This window comes from Mercurialis annua, linkage group LG4 (genome assembly GCF_937616625.2).
Source record: "Mercurialis annua linkage group LG4, ddMerAnnu1.2, whole genome shotgun sequence".
Taxonomy (NCBI): Eukaryota; Viridiplantae; Streptophyta; class Magnoliopsida; order Malpighiales; family Euphorbiaceae; genus Mercurialis; species Mercurialis annua.
Window position 1 is genome coordinate 24,935,258 of NC_065573.1, and position 20,815 is coordinate 24,956,072.

Consider the following 20,815-nt stretch of genomic DNA (forward strand, 5'->3'; position numbering starts at 1 on the left):
TGCTTCAAAGCGTCTTTATCCTGAAAGGAAATCTGTGAGGGATCAGTATATGGGGATATACTGAGTGAGTTCATACATTTACTGACAAGTATTCAAATAAAACATAAAGTTGTAATCAATCATATGTAGCCAAGTACAAGATCCGATTGAAACCCTAATCCTCAAATATGTTAACCGTATATACTCAGAGGAAGACTTATCCAATAGTCCGACCCGGGAGTATTCACACTCTACCACGTCAGTCGCGACACTTCTCTTAATCCCAGTGGTGGGTCTAACCCACTAGATACGGGGCTCAGGTTACACTGTAACCGAGTTCACTCTCGTATCACAATCATACATCTACCTTCAGAATTCATGTACTTAATCATATTCACAGCTGTATCAAATCAAAACTGGTGATCACACAGTCCTATTGCCGCTCAATAGGTAGCACGTTCCATCGGATCAATACTGGTTTCAAATCAAGCATATGTGCAACTCACTTAAAGATTTAATATATAAATCATGCAATTCAAATACAAAGCAATATAAAATAATTGCTTAATTAAATACTTTAAAAGCAAATCGTATAAACTCACAGAAAACGCTTATCCAAAAATACGTCGGGGCTTTAGAACGTCAAGCTTCCCGAGCTCCTGGTCCAGCTCCTTCTTGCCTTGCTGGATCTAAAACAAATTTTAAAACATTTGATTCACATCAGAATCCTATTCTAAGATTGACTCTAGACTCGAGATTCAATACGGTTTTTCTTTCATTAATCGTCGTGCTTCTCACGTATATTCCGATAAACGATGTCAAACTTGTTTACGGACCGTATACCACTTCAAAATCCATTCACGTTTAACCTCATTAGGTTAATTATTCAAGTTAATCGATAACTAATCGATTCCGACAATCCTACGCGAAACGGGGTAAGATTTGGAAATAAGACGGTCGGGCGAACTGCTGTGCGAAAGCACGTCCCACTGTGCGTTCGCACAGCAGACTGTGCGTTCGCACAGTTGACTGTGCGTTCGCACAGTCTTGCTGTGCGTTCGCACAGCACCTGTGCGAACGCACAGGGTGCTGTGCGTTCGCACAGCTAAGCTGTGCTACGCACAGTACGGGTTTTTCAACCCCGGACCCGATTCCGACATGCTTTCAACGATTCGACATCCAAACGAAGCGTAAACGTGCCAAAAACACTAATTCTAAACTCTAAACGCTATAATCGAATTCAATAATCAACGAAACGATAAAATCGTTTCGTGGCATAAAACTTCGAATCGATATAACTTAAAATATAATCAACGAAACGGTAAAATGTCAAGCTTACCGTGATTCACCTCGTGAATACGATCAATTCGAGCTATTAAACGTCGAATATGGACGAGAAACGGAATCGAGCGACGGATCGATCAGAAACGAGCGAGAGAAAACAAAAGAGAAAGAAAAGAGATGAAGGTTCTGATCCCTTCTTTCATTCATCTCAAACTTATATATATCCTGGCTAAAGTACGCTTTGGTCCTTGAAACTTTTCAAAAGTTTCAATTTAATCCAAAACTTATTCAATTAATCTTTCTATTAATTCAACTACGTATTATTTATCTCCGAATAAATAATATTAACTTAAAAATATAGATTTTCATCGAAAATCCTCCAATTTCCATTTTCGGGCTTAATTGGCTAATTTGCACTTTAGCCCCTAAACTTTTCAAAATTTACAATTTAGCCCCAAAATGTATCCACATCCAAATTGTCAAAATTAATTCCTTTAATCCCGCTAATTGACTCATTAAATTTTATTGTTGAATTTCCGATATAATTAAATTAAATTCTCCTTACTTTAATTTATCGGAAATCACGACACGTGGCACGACGTAATTATCTTAAAATATTTTGGGGTATTACATTCACCCCCCCTTAAAATAAATTCGTCCTCGAATTTAAAATTAGCCACGTACCTTAAGTAAACAGATATGGATATTTCTGCCTCATATCCTCTTTTGTCTCCCACGTGCACTCTTCTATGGATTGACTCCTCCATAGAACTTTCACCATCGGAATTCTTTTTGTCCGCAATTGTCGTATCTGCGTATCGACAATCTGCACTGGCCGTTCTTCGTAAGTTAGTTCCTCGCTCACGTCCATCACTTGTGGTTGAATTATTCGAGAAGGGTCTGGTACATACTTCCGAAGCATGGAAATATGGAAGACCGGATGAACTTGCGACATCTCCTGTGGCAAGTCTAGCTTATAGGCAACTGAGCCTATACGCTCCACGATCTGATATGGTCCGACATATCTCGGAGCCAATTTACCCTTCTTTCCGAAACAAATTACTCCCTTCATCGGTGATACTTTGAGAAACACGTAGTCTCCGAGCTGAAATTCGATATCCTTCCTCTTGGGGTCCGCATAACTCTTCTGTCGACTGGAAGCAGTATTCAAACGCTGCTTTATCAATGGTACTTTTTCTGACGTAATCTGGATGATCTCTGCTCCAGTGAGCTTTCGTTCACCGACTTCGTCCCAACAAATAGGAGATCGACATTTTCGCCCGTACAATGCTTCGTAAGGAGCCATCTCGATGCTTGAATGATAGTTGTTGTTGTAGGCAAACTCGACTAGGGGTAGGTACATATCCCAACTACCTCCGAAGTCTAATACGCAAAGTCGAAGCATATCTTCTAGCGTTTGAATCGTTCGCTCAGACTGTCCATCCGTCTGAGGGTGAAACGCAGTGCTGAAGTTTAATCGCGTTCCTAACGCGTCTTGTAAGCTTTTCCAGAAATGAGAGGTAAATACGGAACCTCTATCTGAAACGATTGACACGGGAACTCCGTGTAGGCTCACGATCTTATCGATGTAGATCTCTGCTAACTTTGCTGCAGAATACGTCGTCTTGATAGGTATGAAGTGTGCTGACTTCGTCAAACGATCCACGATTACCCAAATAGAGTCGAACCCTTTCTGCGTCTTGGGTAATCCGATTACGAAATCCATCGTGATCTGCTCCCACTTCCACTCCGGGATGGGTAACGGCTGAAGAAATCCGTAAGGTCGCTGATGCTCCAATTTGACTTGCTGACAAGTCGGGCATTTCGCCACGAACTCTGCGATGTCTTTCTTCATTCCGCTCCACCAATACGTTGATTTGATGTCGTGGTACATCTTCGTGGAACCAGGATGAACGCTATACATCGTTCCATGAGTCTCCTCCATGATCTTCTGTCTTAAGTCCTCCACATCTGGAACGCACATTCGACTGCCGTATGTCAGCATTCCGTTGACGATACTGAAATCTTGACTCTTTCCTTGATGAACTTCCTCAATCAGATGCTTCAATTGAGGGTCGTCTGCTTGCAATTCTTTGATCTGATCGATCAACGTCGATCGTATCGTTAATTGGGCCATTAGGTTTCCGAGAGATGAAATCTAAAACTCAACCCCTTGGCTAAACATCGTATGAATCTCATTAATTAATGGCCTCCGTCATGTCGTTGTAACGTGCGCGAGACTTCCTGCCGACTTCCTGCTTAAGGCATCTGCCACTACGTTGGCCTTGCCTGGATGGTATTGTATCGTACAATCGTAATCTTTCAGTAGTTCCATCCATCTCCGCTGTCTAAGGTTTAACTCTCGTTGGTCAAAAATGTACTTGAGACTCTTATGATCCGTGAATATCTCGCACGTAGCGCCGTATAAATAATGTCTCCAGATCTTTAGCGCGAAGATCACCGCTGCTAATTCTAGATCATGCGTCGGATAGTTCGTTTCGTGCTTCTTGAGCTGTCGCGAAGCGTATGCAATCACTCGACCGTGTTGCATAAGGACACATCCTAGTCCAACTCTTGACGCGTCACAGTAAACTGTGAATCCTTCCGTTCCTTCTGGTAACGCTAAGACTGGTGCCGTTGTCAGACACTTTTTCAGTTTCAGAAAACTGAGTTCACACTGGTCCGTCCAGTTGAATTTCGCGTTCTTTTGAGTTAGCTTCGTCAAAGGTACATCGATCTTCGAAAAGTCCTGTACGAATCGTCTGTAATATCCCGCTAAACCAAGGAAACTTCTAATTTCCGTAACTGATTCAGGCCGTTTCCATTCTAACACAGCTTCGATCTTCTTTGGGTCAACCTTAATGCCGCTTTGTGAAACCACATGACCTAAGAAAGCCACTTCCGTTAGCCAAAATTCACATTTAGAGAATTTGGCGTAAAGCTGATGCTCTCTTAGCGTCTGTAGTACTATTCGCAAATGTTGAGCGTGCTCTCCTTCTGAACGTGAATAAATTAAAATATCGTCGATAAACACGATCACGAACTGATCCAAGTACGGTTTGAATATTCTATTCATCAAATCCATGAAGGCTGCTGGGGCGTTCGTCAATCCGAATGACATAACGAGAAATTCGTAATGTCCATATCGAGTTCGGAAAGCAGTCTTTTGTATGTCGTCGTTACGAATCTTCAATTGATGATAGCCTGATCTTAGATCAATCTTGGAGAAAAACTTCGCTCCTTGTAACTGGTCGAACAAATCGTCGATCCTAGGTAACGGATACTTATTCTTGATCGTCACCTTGTTCAGCTGTCGATAATCGATACATAATCGAAGCGATCCATCCTTCTTTTTCACGAACAACACTGGTGCACCCCACGGGGATACACTCGGTCTGATAAAACCACGATCAAACAATTCTTCTAGCTGATCCTTAAGTTCTTTGAGCTCTGCTGGTGCCATTCGATAAGGTGGTATCGATATCGGCTTCGTGCCAGGAGCCAATTCGATACAAAACTCAATCTCACGATCTGGGGGTAATCCAGGTAATTCCTCCGGAAAAACACCTGGATATTCCGATACAACTGGTACGTCGCTTAAGTTTACACTTTTCTTTTCCACGTCTCGTACTATCGCTAAGAATCCTTGACATCCCTTCTTCAACATACTACAAGCTTTAATAGCTGAAATAATACTCGCAGAAGATTCCATCTTATCACCTTGAATTGAAACCGCTTCAATTCCAGGCGTGTTAAACGTTACCGTCTTCTTCCGGCAATCCACATTGGCATAGTGCTGAGCTAGCCAATCCATTCCTAATATGACGTCAAAAGCTAATACTTCGAGTAAAATCAAGTCAACTAACAAATCTCGTCCTTGAACTTTCACAGGACAGGACGGATAAACGATACTAACTTTCACACTTTCTCCAACTGGGGTAGCTACGGATAAGGGATTCCTAAGATACGCTAGTTGCACTCCTAACTTACTAGCAAAACTAGGCGAAACAAACGAATGCGTAGCGCCCGGATCAAATAAAATTAATGCGTCTTGAGAAGCGATAGGAAAGGTACCTTGCACCACTGCATTGGAAGCTTGAGCCTCCTGAGGATTCAGTGCAAAGACCCTGGCCTGACTCCCGCCAGCCTGCGAAGTCTGACCAGTACCGCGTCCTCCGCCATTTCTGCCTCCTCGATTTGTATAACCACGGCCTCTCTGGCCAGTAAAAGTACTCCCTGTCTGATCATATCCTGACGCTGCCTGATGTGCAGTCCTCTGCTGCTGATAAGAAGGCTGTACTACTGTAGTCATCGAACCCTGGGGCATCTGCCTCGGACAGTCTTTAGCAAAGTGACCTCGTTGACCACAGTTAAAACATGCTCCATTAGCAGTGTAACACGCGCCATAGTGCCTCCTATTACAGTTCAAACATAAAGGAACTCCGCCTCCCATGTCACTCATCGATCTGGCACTAAATCCGGTGCCTGAGGTACTAACTCGTGTTCCGCGTCGAGGTCTTTTGCGTTCTCGCTGACGTTGTGTGTATCGAGAATAATTCCCAACAAATGACTGAGTAGGCGCACTCTGTACGCTACGAAACGTATTATCTCTCACAGGTGCAACATTGGAAGGGTCGGGCATCCTCCCAAAACGGATCAAAGAAATTTCCATTTGCCTAGCGCTATCAATCAATTGCACTAGGGTTCTTCCGATATCAGACGTCAGACTCACAAATTCAGCTCCTAGACCCTCTACAAACCTTGAGTTCACCCTAACTGGGTCTGTAGTCAGGTCTGATGCAAACCTACTCACTCTGGTGAACTCCGTTACATACTCTTGCACAGACCGATTGCCTCTACTCAGGGTCAACCACTGACTACGATAATTCTCCGTCACCGCATATGGTAAAAAGTATTCCCTAAAGTGGTTTGCAAATTCAGCCCAGGTCATAGTATTCATGGTTGGCTGAATATGCTGCTGGAACCAATCTTTCGCGGGTCCTATCAATGACATTTCCACCATAATGATGGTCTGTCTCTCATTAGCTTGCAGGCGTCGAGCGTTACGTTCTACTTCTTCAAGGAAATCGAGAGCATCGCCTGTACTATCAAACTTAGTTGGCTTAAGGCGCATATAAGCCAATACGATATCTCGGTCAGTGAAAGCCACGTTACGCAACTGTTGCTGCTGTAGTTGTTCACGATGCATATTTTGCACCTCAGCCTGATTAGCTTGCATAGCCGCAATTCCCGTAAGAAACTGATTCAGATCAAAACCCACAACATTAGGTTGCTGGGCTTGCGCTTGCACTCCAGGTGCCTGCGCCTGGGCCTCTTGGCCACCACCTCCTCCCTGAACAGAAGACTCATCTTGAGCTTCTGGATGGACGTCATGTGCCCCTTCTACAACATTACGTGCTGCAGCGGCAGCTCGCTCTACCTCTTGTCGTTGGTCAGACATCCTGACCAAGAAAAACAGCGTTACTTAGCCACTTAATCACATATTATCGCAAACGCATACCGTATAAAACGCGCATCTCATCACATGCGAACACACACGTAAGACAGACTCACAACCTAGAGGGAAAGCTGAAAGTTTGAAAATTAAATGAATACGTAACAAGGACAAGACTTGAGTCCTATGTGCTGCAGTAGAATCCTAGGAAAATCAATCACTCTTCTGACATAAGCAATGGTAATTGGACCATGCTCTGATACCAACATTGTCACGACCCAATCTCAGAGCCGAGACCGGCGCTAGGGAATGGGAGTGGTTGCTCCGAAACCCGTAGCAAGCCTAAAAACGTAAAATAATTTTTCGCAAAACACAAACGTCATGCATGACATAAGCAATCACGTGTCATGCAGAAGCACACATGCCAGGTACACATATCTTCTGGCAGTCACAATATATATAACGCAGCAAGCGTAAAACGTTTAAAACTTTAAAACGTTAAAGTTATATTTACAGAAAACTATACATACAAGCTGACTTACAAAACACTTATCTACTGCAGCTCTAAGAGTAAAGTACTGTTTCTTTACATACTCAAAAATACAGACTTCTGGAAGTAGGATAGAAGTCCGTTGCTTCAAAGCGTCTTTATCCTGAAAGGAAATCTGTGAGGGATCAGTATATGGGGATATACTGAGTGAGTTCATACATTTACTGATAAGTATTCAAATAAAACATAAAGTTGTAATCAATCATATGTAGCCAAGTACAAGATCCGATTGAAACCCTAATCCTCAAATATGTTAACCGTATATACTCAGAGGAAGACTTATCCAATAGTCCGACTCGGGAGTATTCACACTCTACCACGTCAGTCGCGACACTTCTCTTAATCCCAGTGGTGGGTCTAACCCACTAGATACGGGGCTCAGGTTACACTGTAACCGAGTTCACTCTCGTATCACAATCATACATCTACCTTCAGAATTCATGTACTTAATCATATTCACAGCTGTATCAAATCAAAACTGGTGATCACACAGTCCTATTGCCGCTCAATAGGTAGCACGTTCCATCGGATCAATACTGGTTTCAAATCAAGCATATGTGCAACTCACTTAAAGATTTAATATATAAATCATGCAATTCAAATACAAAGCAATATAAAATAATTGCTTAATTAAATACTTTAAAAGCAAATCGTATAAACTCACAGAAAACGCTTATCCAAAAATACGTCGGGGCTTTAGAACGTCAAGCTTCCCGAGCTCCTGGTCCAGCTCCTTCTTGCCTTGCTGGATCTAAAACAAATTTTAAAACATTTGATTCACATCAGAATCCTATTCTAAGATTGACTCTAGACTCGAGATTCAATACGGTTTTTCTTTCATTAATCGTCGTGCTTCTCACGTATATTCCGATAAACGATGTCAAACTCGTTTACGGACCGTATACCACTTCAAAATCCATTCACGTTTAACCTCATTAGGTTAATTATTCAAGTTAATCGATAACTAATCGATTCCGACAATCCTACGCGAAACGGGGTAAGATTTGGAAATAAGACGGTCGGGTGATAGGAGTAGAAATACTCCTATATTTTATGTGTTTTATATGTCATATATGTGCATTTGACGTTTGGTTTTGAGCTTCTTTGTACTCATTTTTGTGTTTGAGCATTTCAGGAATAATTGGGAGTTTGTCATGATATTCAAGCTAATTGGAAGCCATTTGGATCATAATTGAAGGTTAAAGGAAAGTTGTTCGAAGATCCGATGAAAATAGGCGCCGAGAGCACAAGTTTCTACTTGTGAAATTGACCCCTCTTTATTAATTGACGATTTTGGATTACTTAGAGACTTCAATTGACTTTGTGTTCTTGATAAGAAACAAAGTAGACCTCCTAAGCTTTCCATAGAATCAAGAATCGACTCATTCCGACATTTCTACACCGAGTTATGACCTTTTGAAGTTGACAGTGTGCAGCAGAGTGGAAGTGTGCGAACGCACACTAAAGTGCAAAGCAGTGTGCGAGCGAAACAGCCTTTCTAGTGAGTTTTGAAGCAAAATTTTGGCTAAGTACATGAGTGTGCGATCGCACACTCTAGTGTGCGAACGCACACCCCTAAAAGCTCAAAAAAGTGTGCGAACGCACACTCAAGTGTGCGAACGCACACCCGACGATTTTTGGGTTAAAAAAGGTCGTTTTGACCTTGCCACATCACCCGAATTCACTTAAACTTGAGGGCAACTTCGAAAATACACATGGGTACGAGTCAAAACCCTTCTTTGAGCTGAAAGACGTATAAATACCGCACTAAACAACAAATCAAAGGGTTCGCTTAGTTCGCTTAATTCGCCACATTAGACATTAGTTTTACATTAGTTTAGTTTAGCTTTCGATTACCGTTCATCGTTTTAGCTTGTATTCTGGATTTTCTTCATCATTGTTTTGGGATTATTGTCGATTAAGGTACGATAACTATTAAGAGATTAATTATTATTGTTTCTTATTCAGCCATGAATTCTTATTACATTATTGTTGAATTCTCTATGAATATGTGTAGCTAAACCTTCATTAGGGATTATTAATGGGATTTATGTCTGTTTAAACGAATTGGATTTGTGGGTTGTTGTTATTACTATGTTTTAATTATTGTTCTTAACGCTTGGATTTATTTGGCCAATTTATTCATTGTCCGGTGTTTTGGTTTTAGCTCGAGAGAGTAAAACTGGAATAGACCAACATAATTAAGAACGTAGGAGTTAATTGCGCGAGAGTGAATTGACGAGTACGTGTTCTTAGGGTTTACTTCATAAACATTAATTGATTAGTAATTTAGGTTAATAATTGTGCGAGAGTGAGTAATTAGCCTGTTACTAGTTTGTTATCTGTTTTTGCCTGCAATTGCTCGAGAGAGAATTTTAGGTGCTCACGATTAGCCTGAACCTTAGTAGAACAACCAAATCCATATTCCAATCTGATTAAACAACACAATGAAAGTTAATAATCCCTGTTCTTCCCATCATTGTTAAAACCTTATTTTCATTATAGCTTTAGTTAATTTTATCCATAATTGTTATTTTACTTTATTTAGTTCTTATAACTCAATCAAAATATCTTTTCGGCTATACAAATTGAGTTTCCTAACTGGTTGTCTTTAGAAGCTTTCTCTGTGGGTACGATATCCGGACTTCACAGTCTGTATTACAAGTTGGCATACGTACGCTTGGGTATTTTTACCAACATCGGGCGAACTGCTGTGCGAAAGCACGTCCCACTGTGCGTTCGCACAGCAGACTGTGCGTTCGCACAGTTGACTGTGCGTTCGCACAGTTGACTGTGCGTTCGCACAGTCTGTTTCAGACTGTGCGATCGCACAGTCTTGCTGTGCGTTCGCACAGCACCTGTGCGAACGCACAGGGTGCTGTGCGTTCGCACAGCTAAGCTGTGCTACGCACAGTACGGGTTTTTCAACCCCGGACCCGATTCCGACATGCTTTCAACGATTCGACATCCAAACGAAGCGTAAACGTGCCAAAAACACTAATTCTAAACTCTAAACGCTATAATCGAATTCAATAATCAACGAAACGATAAAATCGTTTCGTGGCATAAAACTTCGAATCGATATAACTTAAAATATAATCAACGAAACGGTAAAATGTCAAGCTTACCGTGATTCACCTCGTGAATACGATCAATTCGAGCTATTAAACGTCGAATATGGACGAGAAACGGAATCGAGCGACGGATCGATCAGAAACGAGCGAGAGAAAACAAAAGAGAAAGAAAAGAGATGAAGGTTCTGATCCCTTCTTTCATTCATCTCAAACTTATATATATCCTGGCTAAAGTACGCTTTGGTCCTTGAAACTTTTCAAAAGTTTCAATTTAATCCAAAACTTATTCAATTAATCTTTCTATTAATTCAACTACGTATTATTTATCTCCGAATAAATAATATTAACTTAAAAATATAGATTTTCATCGAAAATCCTCCAATTTCCATTTTCGGGCTTAATTGGCTAATTTGCACTTTAGCCCCTAAACTTTTCAAAATTTACAATTTAGCCCCAAAATGTATCCACATCCAAATTGTCAAAATTAATTCCTTTAATCCCGCTAATTGACTCATTAAATTTTATTGTTGAATTTCCGATATAATTAAATTAAATTCTCCTTACTTTAATTTATCGGAAATCACGACACGTGGCACGACGTAATTATCTTAAAATATTTTGGGGTATTACAGTATCACATACTTTAAAAATACATAAATTATGTTATAAAAGAGTATCCATAAAAATGTTCTTCCTATTACATGTTTGATGCCTGCCTTGTTCTTTATTAATTATGAATATATATATATATATATATATATATTAATAATATGTCTTTAATGTGTATGCATGACATATTATAAATTAAAGTTACATCTATCATATACTTTAATTGAAATTTACACATTAATAACATTTTAATTTGTTACTCCATATAAATATCTTATAATTTAGATTTTTTTGTTGCATTTTTTTAACTCAATCGCCTAACACTTAAAAATTATGTGTATCTTTTATGTATGTAGAAGATATTTCTAACATATTTTAAGCATTTTTTTTTTTGATATATCTATCAAAATATATGATGTGTATCTGAAATGTATCTAGAACATATATTATATTAAAAAATATGTGTTCCATATATATATATATATATATATATATATATATATATATATATATATATATAAAAATTAAATATTAGAGATTTATCTAACAAATACAAATAAGAAACATGTCAAAATACGTCTAATAAATTAATATATATTTAAAATGTATACATTTGAGCTGTTTTCGATATGTATAATTCATATATTAAAGGTGTATCTAACAAATACATCCAAGATACATTTCAGATACGTTATATATACATCTCATTTTTTCAAGGTGTGACTGAGTAAACTTAGTTTTCAAGTTCATAAAATGGCCAAGAAAAAAGTGATGCTAAAAATTTCTAACTATCGCTCAGATAAACATGTCCTTATATCTTCAATTATTGTAAACCATGTACCAACATTTACTCTACAACTATAATGATTCACTAGTTTAAAAATCAATCGATGTATCTACGATGTATCGGTAATGTATTATTCATGTATATATGATGTATCAGTAATGTATCTACAATGTACCGGTGGTACATCTATGACTTATCAGGTGATGTATCTATAATGTATCATTGATATATTCAATACGTATCATCGATATATCCAAGATGAACCGAATAACAATATAATGACGTCATAAAATTTATCACAAACTGAAGTTAATCTTTGAGTTTATAAAAAATGCAAACATTTTAAAATTTTTTATTTTTCAATTTTTTAGAGTTTATTTTTTGTATACTAAAAGATTCAATAAAATTTAATGATAAATAGTTTTATTTTATTCATACATTTTCTTCTTCTTCAATTAGAATTCACACATACTAAGTTATTATAGAATTTATACAAGATACACAAATAATACACTATTTATACGCATTACATCTCAAAACACACACATAATACATATTAATTATGATTTTAATAATACATCTCAAATATACAAATAATACATATTAAATACAATATTCTCGATACATAAATAATACGTATTATATGCAATTGTAATAATCAAAATAGAGATTCAGTATAAATGAATCTCTATAAACTTGTATTACTCCACGTAAGAACTTCAGCTCAGTATAAATGAATCTGTATGTTAATTTCCTTATAATACCTTCCCCTACATGACAATATAAAATAAGTTTAAAAAAAAAACAAAAGACTAAAGAATACAACCGAATTCTGAAAAAGATACTTACTCCTTCAGTCTAGCAATCTTCAACCTTTCAAAATTAATCCATTATACATAAATGATATAAGTCAAATACATGTAATTATCTAAAACACAAAATCAAAACTTTATTGATGCATAAAATATACATTAAAATGACAATTTATATATGTATAGACAAAAAAAACTTAAAATCTCATTTAAACTCTAAAAACATTAATACATATAGAAAATTCCTTGATCGATACATAAAATATAAATAAATAAATAACGTCAGATTCATATCAAAAATCAAATACAAATGTAATATGCATATATATTTTAACTAAATCAAAATAAAAACATAAACTATATTAAGATAATGTTGTAGATCTATATTTGAAAAATACATATATAAAATTATAAAAAAACTTCAAAATTTTAAAATCTCAAAAAACCTAAAATAATGATTAGAAAAATAGGATAAAATGAAATTACCTTCATAGTCTCAGTAGACTCTATAATCACAACTTGCTTCTCCTACTTCCCAGCAAAAAATTGTAATTTTTTTTGAAACATCAGTTTGTCATGTATTACCCTTTAACTTAGAATTCGAAACTTGTGCTCTGTAATTTTTTTTGAAACATCAGTTTGTAATGTTTTACCCTTTAACTTAGAATTCGAAACTTCTGCTCTGTCACCAACATCATCAGTTCCACTATTTTTTCACTAATTTACGCTTCATTATCCTAGGTTTGCTAGTTTTGTCTTTTTCAATATTTGAGGTTGATCTAGTAGAGACAATCATTTTTGCTATTTATAGAAGTGTAATTTTTTAAAAAATACAGTTACAATAAGAAATAAAGCGAAGGAGATAGAAAATCGTGTCTACAAAAATGAAAGAGATAATTAAATTGAGAATGATGATATAGATTAAATGAAATTTTCAATTTGAAGAATAAAAGGTTTGAAGTGACAGTTATAAAAAAAATGGAAAAAGAAAAAGGAAGAAAAATAAATAAGGTGTCATGATTTCTCTTAAAAAATGAAATTAGCATGACATGTGTAGGGCAAGGGATAAAAAAATAAAATCCACATGACATGTGTAAGGCAAGGGAAAATCACGTAAAGCATGTAAAAAACTTCCGTTATTAGCTCTTTAATGCAATCCATAATTTAGCAAAGGTGAAAGAATTAAGAAGACTTAGCATTTTTGTTAAAAAGGCCCGCATTCAGCTTATATATGTAATTCTTCCTTCAATTATTTCCCAAAAACTAGTCTTCTATAATCGGGTGAATTAAAATTAACTTAACCTCGATCTATTTTGATTGGTTTAGTTAAATTGTTTTCGTTAATTGGGTAGTTTATCAGGTTTGATTTGATTAATAAAGAATTTCGTCTATGTTATGGTTTTAAAAATTGAAATTTCGGTTTGCCAAATAAACCGGATATTTTTTATTTATTGTTAATAGTTATTCTTTAAATTTGTATATGTTTAACCGAATTAACCAAGTAACTAAATCGGTTCGGTTTTATATTTTTTAAGATTTCGGTAATTTGAATAATTCAATTGCAATTATTCTTATTGATTCGGCCGGTTCAATTAGAAAGATGAAATAATTCGGTTAAGTATGGATAGTTACCGAACCGACCGGATGTTCTCCCTTATTATAAAATAAAAAATGTATAAATCATTATTTGAATTTGTCTTTTGCAAAATGCTTCGTGTTTACATTTCTATGCTCAAAACTTTAACTCTATATTTTTACTCTTTTTTATTATTAATTGTATATTTAGACGTTATTTTAGTAGCTTTTTTAGTTTTATAGTATCATTTTTGTAGTTTTTAGATAGATTTTTATAGATTAAAAAAGGTGAAAATATTTAAAGAAATTTTTTAAGAGGTGTATTTTTATAGAATGAACAAAAAAAGCATATATTTTGTAAAGAAGCATATAGAATGTGGATTCCTCCTATTATTATTTTTCAAAAAAATAAGATCTTAGCTAGATTTTCTAAAATTGGTAAATTTGGTTTGAATTTCATCTCACTGTGTGCAAGTGTATTAATACATGGACAACACCGGCTTTGGGCTTGGAACTGGCCCAAAGATAGCTCGAAGCTGACCTTGAACCGGGCTAAAATAAAACAATCGATCTCGAGCTGACACCAATTTTTATGAAATTAAAATTGACGGTTCGGTTTAAAAAGAGATTTTTTTTGTATAAAAAATACCCTACTTCAACCCAACCCCATGTGATTTTTGTGTCATAGATGTGATCATTTGTCGCAACTTTCCAACTTATATCATCTCTGAGCGATGGTCAGGTTCCTCCTTCGCACAGAAAACTATTACTAGCAAACAAGTATGTACTTAGGCTTCAGCACAGCACAGCACAAGCACCAACAATTTAGCCTAAAATCATTGCAATTGCAAATTGATAATGGCAAAAGTTAATGAGTCAAAAACATAAGTCTTTTTAACAATCTCTAGATTAAATCGTTCAAAACAAAATAAAAACACAAAATTTCTACACCCACAAAAATGTCGAGCAGATCAAGAACCAAGACTTCCAAGTACTGAAAAGAGAACTTTTCAATAATCCTAAAAAACAAACAGTAACAGCAAAGATTCACTGATGTCAAGTATCAAAAATTGTGGTCACTGTGCCAAGCAGCACCGTATATCGTCTAAATTTTGTAACCATCGTACTATTCAATTTACTGCAACCTCGGCGGATAGGTGGTAACTAGGATGAAGGGTGTCTTGACCAGGTAGTTTCGTCTTAGAAATCTTGAGCACCTGCACAGCTTCCTCCACCTTTGCAGCTAAAGAATCAGGTGATTCCAATAATAGAAGCAGTTCTGCGTTGTCCATCTCCAGAAGCATTCCAGTGATCTTCGCGACAAGATCAGGCTGCATTTCAACATATGTATAATGCATTAAAAATTTAGGTCAATAACACGGCCCAATACTTTAAATTATTGTATGGAACTTACCTTATGTTTCTGGACAAGTGGATAAAGTTTCTCCCCTAGCATCTGTTTTTGCTCATCAGGAGAAGCAGCAGCAAGCATGCTACTCAGCACTTCCGATCCTTGTTGAGATACAGGATCCGTGGAATTGGGGACAGCAGATGAGACTCCAGATACTTTGCTCACTTCACGTGCCCGACCATTTGGTACATACTTGGCCTGCCCAGCCCACTGAACAATGAAGGCTTTCACAGGTAAATATGTATAACTTGTTTTATCATCTCAAAACGCCATTAAACTAATCCTTTTGGGTACAGGTTATTATTTAAGATAGACATCAAAGAGTATATAGAAGTAGAGTTAATAGTGGAGAAAGTAAAAGTATTTACTCATATTAAAACTAGCATAAAAAGTAAGCATATAGAGATAGATGAAGAATAAAAAAGTGAAACCTGGTTGCTTGGATCTTTTGATGAAGTAAGAGGTTGTGCGGGCTGCTGCTGAGTATAGGAGACAGAGTGAGTACTGCCCTGAGGAAAAACATGCCCATTGACTCTTCCTCTGTTCTGCTTATGTTGTCTTTGACCATTAGGCATCTGCAAGAAACATCAAGAATAACTTGTGTATGGTTCAAGGAAACAGGTGAAGACTAGGAAAACATACAGACAATAACAAAGCTAAACTGAATAGCAGAACAGCACAAATACTCACGAATGGCACTTGTGGTAGTTGAAAAGCTGGTCTGGTAGGGTGTGGAAAGCCATTACCCCTCCATCCAGGTCGCATATCCAAGGGTTGGGGGAACATCATCCCAGGCCTTGGAGTTACTTGTGGAACAACACCAGAAGGAGGTGTGTAGTAAAATGGAGGATATCCACCAGGAATAACGGCAGCTGAGGGTCCAGCCAATCCGGTCATTCTGTGAGCATATTGCATTTGCAGTTGTGCTTTTCTGTCCTCCTTCCTTTGAGCAATAGCTACATACAATGGTTTGCGGTGAAACATAAATCCTGTTGAACACAAAATAAATATGATAAAATTGGAAACTCCAAAAACAAACTGTACTAGTTCAAAAAAGCATGCAAAATGGATTATAAAAGCATTAGTTAAACAGTTTATAAAATTGTGGATGTGTCATCATGTCAACATGTTTGCACTACTTTCCTGTATCAGCATGGCAGAACAAGAAAAAGCAGTGACAGCCTATAAACTGAATTGCATACTCGCTTTTCAGTGGGAATACTAGATATGCTAACCTTAATTCATAATACGATTTAGAAGCATTATTGCCGCACAATAATTTTTCTACTATGTTAAAGACTCAAAATTCCATCTGAAACTTTTGTCCGCATGCATGTGAAGATGTAACTTTCTGGGCACTTTGTCACACAGCTTACTTCACTCTTCTCGTCATACATATTTAAAAAGTCCACTGAAGAAAAGATAGAAATCATTCAAAGTGATTGGAGCATCTTATTCATCTCAGATCCAATGAGTAAGGATATATGTTGGAACAAGTCAAGCCCTCACTATTACTTAAGGCTAAAACTTAAGTCATAAAATTGAATGGTCAATTTTTCTCATACATTTGTGTATAGTATGTGCCACTAATTAGATATCAACATAAATTCAGCATACAAAAGCTAGTATAGATTTCAAAAAAAGAATAACAAACATCAATGCCGCAGTTACCACAGCATAAATCAAACCCTTTCACTATCAATATATAAACATAAGTTTATGAAGTTACCATGAAAAGTGTTCACAGCTTTAATGGCCTCCTCAGAGCTGGAGAAGCATACAAATCCAAACCCCTTACTTCTTCCTTTATCATCTCTCATCAGTTTTGCAGATGTAATTATGCCACATTGGCTGAAGTGCTCATTCAGCTCTTCATCAGTGACATCATCATCAATGTTTTTCACATATACATTGGAGCCCTGCAAAGCAGTACATAAGCACTCACTTGCGGAAAGGTGAAGAACATCAAGTTATTGCACATCAAGTGTGACACCCTTTGTCATATACAAACAATAACCACCTTTGGATTTGTTTTCCCATTTCTAACAGAAGTGTTTTGGTAGTCACAGAGTTTTGAATGTGGGGGTCTGGGGATACTCATCATGAATATATGCTACTGCATTAGTGCTAATATTAACTTCTAGACAAAGAAAATTTCAAGTCTAATAATGGGATCTATTTACACCTTTAGCTTTTATTATCTCCTCATAAACTCATAGAATCAAGCTAAATTGTTTGTTTCCAGATGGAACCAATCCAACTGTTACTTAGCTTGGACACTGGAGTTCTAAATATTCCTAGTTCCCTAGTTATAATTATTCTACAATAAAATGTCTGTTCTTTAAATTTACAAGAGGTTAAAACATTCTTTATTTTAACTTTTGGCAATGATAATATTATCGGATAACATCCCAAGCTAATGAATGATTTTATAGAAATGCCGTTATACTTTAACTAGATTACTGGTATGACCCATACTGAACACCTAAAATGGTATACTTTATAAAATAGGTTGAAATCAAACATGTCCTTGATTACCAAACAAACACATATAGATCAAAGAGACAAAAAGAAACATATTACATACTTTAAATTTCATAATTTGCTCATTGCGTTTCACCTCAAACTGATATCGCAATATTTGTTCGCGCTCTGCTTTCTTTTGTGCCCTTCCAACATAGAGAACCTTTGAACCTGCCCAAACACATCCACAGTGTAACATAAGGAAAATACCCAAAATAACACAAAACTGTAAGCCAGGTCAAAGAAAAGATTTTTTTATATTAAAAACTGTATGCCTCCCGAATTAAAGGAAAAAAGGATGTCTTACCAAGTTCTGTTCCATTCAATCTTTCCATGGCCTGTTTAGCATTGTCTGGGTTCTCAAAATTGATAAAGCCAAATCCTCTTGAGCTACCATCTTCAGCCTTAGAAATGGTCAGGCTTACAATTTTTCCGAATTCAGAGAATTTCTCATGCAAATGCTCATCTGTGATAATAGGATCCAAATTTTTGACATATAAATTTGTATATTTAGCTTCAGGGCTTGGCAATACTCGGTCACTCTTTTTTACAAATTTTCCAACATATCTGCCACATAAAGTAAATTCAAACTTTAGTTATAAATCCTAAAAAATGGAAAAAGGACAAGGAATACTTACATCTGCTTATCACCAACAACAGAATCATTTAGCTTTTCAATAGCAGCATTTGCAGATTCCTCTGACTCAAATTGCACAAAACCATGACCTTTACTCTTCCCATCCTCAAACATGGCGACTTTACAGGATAAGACGGTCCCAAATTTGCCAAATATATCATGGAGTATCACATTGTCGATCGACTCACTCAAATTCTGTCATAGCGAATAAATATTCAGACCATACCCAACAATGAATCTAGGAGCAGTAGCTCAGCCAAGTAGCTTCAGTAAAGTATAAGATTTAACATACCTTAACAAACACATTTCCTACTCCACTTCTTCTAGCATCAGGATCACGACGAGACCACATAACCCTCATCAGCTTTCCATTCAAAGGAGTGTGATTCTTTGTCTCAATAGCTCGGATAGCTACTCAAATTAAGAGGAAGAAAACGAAAGCAAATGATTGAGAACTGAGAGAAAGTTTTTAAGGAAAAAATAAAAGGCAATAAAAACAAAACCCGGCCACACAAATGAACTTTCACCTCCTCGTAGTTCTGGTCAGAGAACCTCACTACAATTCCCCCAGAAAATAACCATATTCAGATCTTTTGGTAACAATAAAGAGCATACTACTAAGAATGGTGCCAAATATCATAATTAAAACCTCCATGCTTCTTGCAAGTTGATCTTTCTAAAATTACTAAATATTTATTTTCAGTAACTAGTTGACCAAATTTAGACAATCACATAACCAAATAATCACCATCAGAAAGTTAATCTATCTTTATCATTTATCACTAAATTACAGTTATAGTCATAAGGAACATTAAATTAACACATACAAACGAATAACAAAAAATCAACATAGGATGGTGCTTTTAAATTCCCGTTACCATTGTAGATCAAACAATCAGCAAGTTAAATATTTTAAAAACTGTTCGTTTTCGTCTCTGTTTCGCTTCTACTATAATAACACTTGAACATTGTGTGTTGCACACGGCCAAACAGATTGAAAATGCAATCTATAAAAGAAATTGTTGCATCATAATCATGAATACTAATAACAATAAGTATCACTCGGTTTCTTTCAAAATATTTCTCATACATAGAACTACATTTGCATCAATAACAAAATTCCAAATAAAAATTCACAACAAATCAAATAAACAATCACTAATTCAACAAATTATAATAGCTCAAATAAATAGTCAGTGATTCAAAAAATTAAAAATAGATCACGCATAATAATCAAATAAAAACCTAAAAACATCAAATTAATACATTTGATTAACCTACATTCTGTAGGATCACAATGAATCAAAAAACAGACAATTAAAATTAACAAAAAAAAAACTAAACAATAAAAATATTAAAAAATGAGAAAAATATACCGTCGTGAGGAGAGATAAAGTTGACGTAGCCATAGCAGAGAGACCTGCCAGTAGAAGAGTCTCTACAAATACGAACAGAGGTCAGACTTTTGAACTCCGAGAATGCATCAAACAGCTGTCCATCACTCACGTCGCCGTGCAATTCACCTACGTAGAGCGACGCCGGCGCCGTCACCGCCGATAGCGTCGTCGATGAAGGAACCGCCATTATTATTATTATTATTAAAAATTTCCGATGAGGAGAAGAATGCAGTTACCAGAAAGTAACCGAAAAACACAGAGAGAAAAGCAGAGAGAGAGAAGCGGTGGTTCTGTTAGGATTGTATTTGGGAGTTAGATGTTATATAGTAAGGAAATTAATGGGAGTGAGTGTGATTTTAATGAGATTAAATTTTGGGGTGAGAAATTGAAAAATTGGTGTGTTTTGGTAGGATTAGGAGAATGTGTTCAGTGTGGTGTGTGACGATTTTGCATGGACGTCGAAAGGTAGACCGTTTTTCTATTCCCTCACGTCAACTCATCGCGCGTTGCTTCACTTTCCAATTTTATCATTTTAATTTACACTACTTACTTTTTTTTTTGTTAATGAATTTAACGGTACCGACTTACCTTATTAGTAGTTTTTGATCGAATACCTACTCTTTAAGCTGAACAATGCGTTGATTTTTTTATATTGTTTTTGTTTAAAGTTTACTATTTAATGTCATTAGCTGAATAATGTGTTGATCGGATATCTATTTTTA

The 20,815-nt window shown here is 36.4% G+C and overlaps 1 protein-coding gene across 3 annotated transcripts; it reads right to left on the bottom strand.

The window, feature by feature from the left end:
• Nucleotides 1-14,997: 14,997 nt before the first annotated feature.
• Nucleotides 14,998-20,539, bottom strand: LOC126677226 (polyadenylate-binding protein 7). 3 transcript variants are annotated; one of them, XM_050371756.1, is made up of 10 exons: nucleotides 20,073-20,539; nucleotides 18,989-19,107; nucleotides 18,698-18,891; nucleotides 18,367-18,626; nucleotides 18,157-18,230; nucleotides 17,266-17,455; nucleotides 16,227-16,525; nucleotides 15,968-16,111; nucleotides 15,540-15,746; nucleotides 14,998-15,456 (listed from the first exon to the last, which is right to left on the bottom strand). In XM_050371756.1, exons 1-10 carry the CDS (start codon nucleotides 20,278-20,280, stop codon nucleotides 15,256-15,258), a joined length of 1,896 nt encoding a protein of 631 aa, XP_050227713.1. In that variant the 5' UTR covers nucleotides 20,281-20,539; the 3' UTR covers nucleotides 14,998-15,255. The 3 variants fall into 3 exon arrangements, with proteins under 3 accessions (XP_050227713.1, XP_050227710.1, XP_050227708.1); XM_050371753.1 differs by having other exon boundaries at nucleotides 15,540-15,734; nucleotides 18,124-18,230; XM_050371751.1 differs by having other exon boundaries at nucleotides 18,124-18,230.
• Between the last annotated feature and the right edge of the window lie 276 nt (nucleotides 20,540-20,815).

Bases quoted from the DNA above. Each gene is read 5' to 3' on its own strand.
- LOC126677226 (XM_050371751.1), bottom strand. From the start codon at position 20,280: ATGGCGGTTCCTTCATCGACGACGCTATCGGCGGTGACGGCGCCGGCG. The intron at 18,627-18,697 runs GTAAGTATTCCT...TTTATGTGGCAG, and splicing joins GTTGTTGGTGATAAGCAGAT to ATATGTTGGAAAATTTGTAA. The intron at 18,231-18,366 runs GTAAGACATCCT...GTGTTTGGGCAG, and splicing joins ATTGAATGGAACAGAACTTG to GTTCAAAGGTTCTCTATGTT.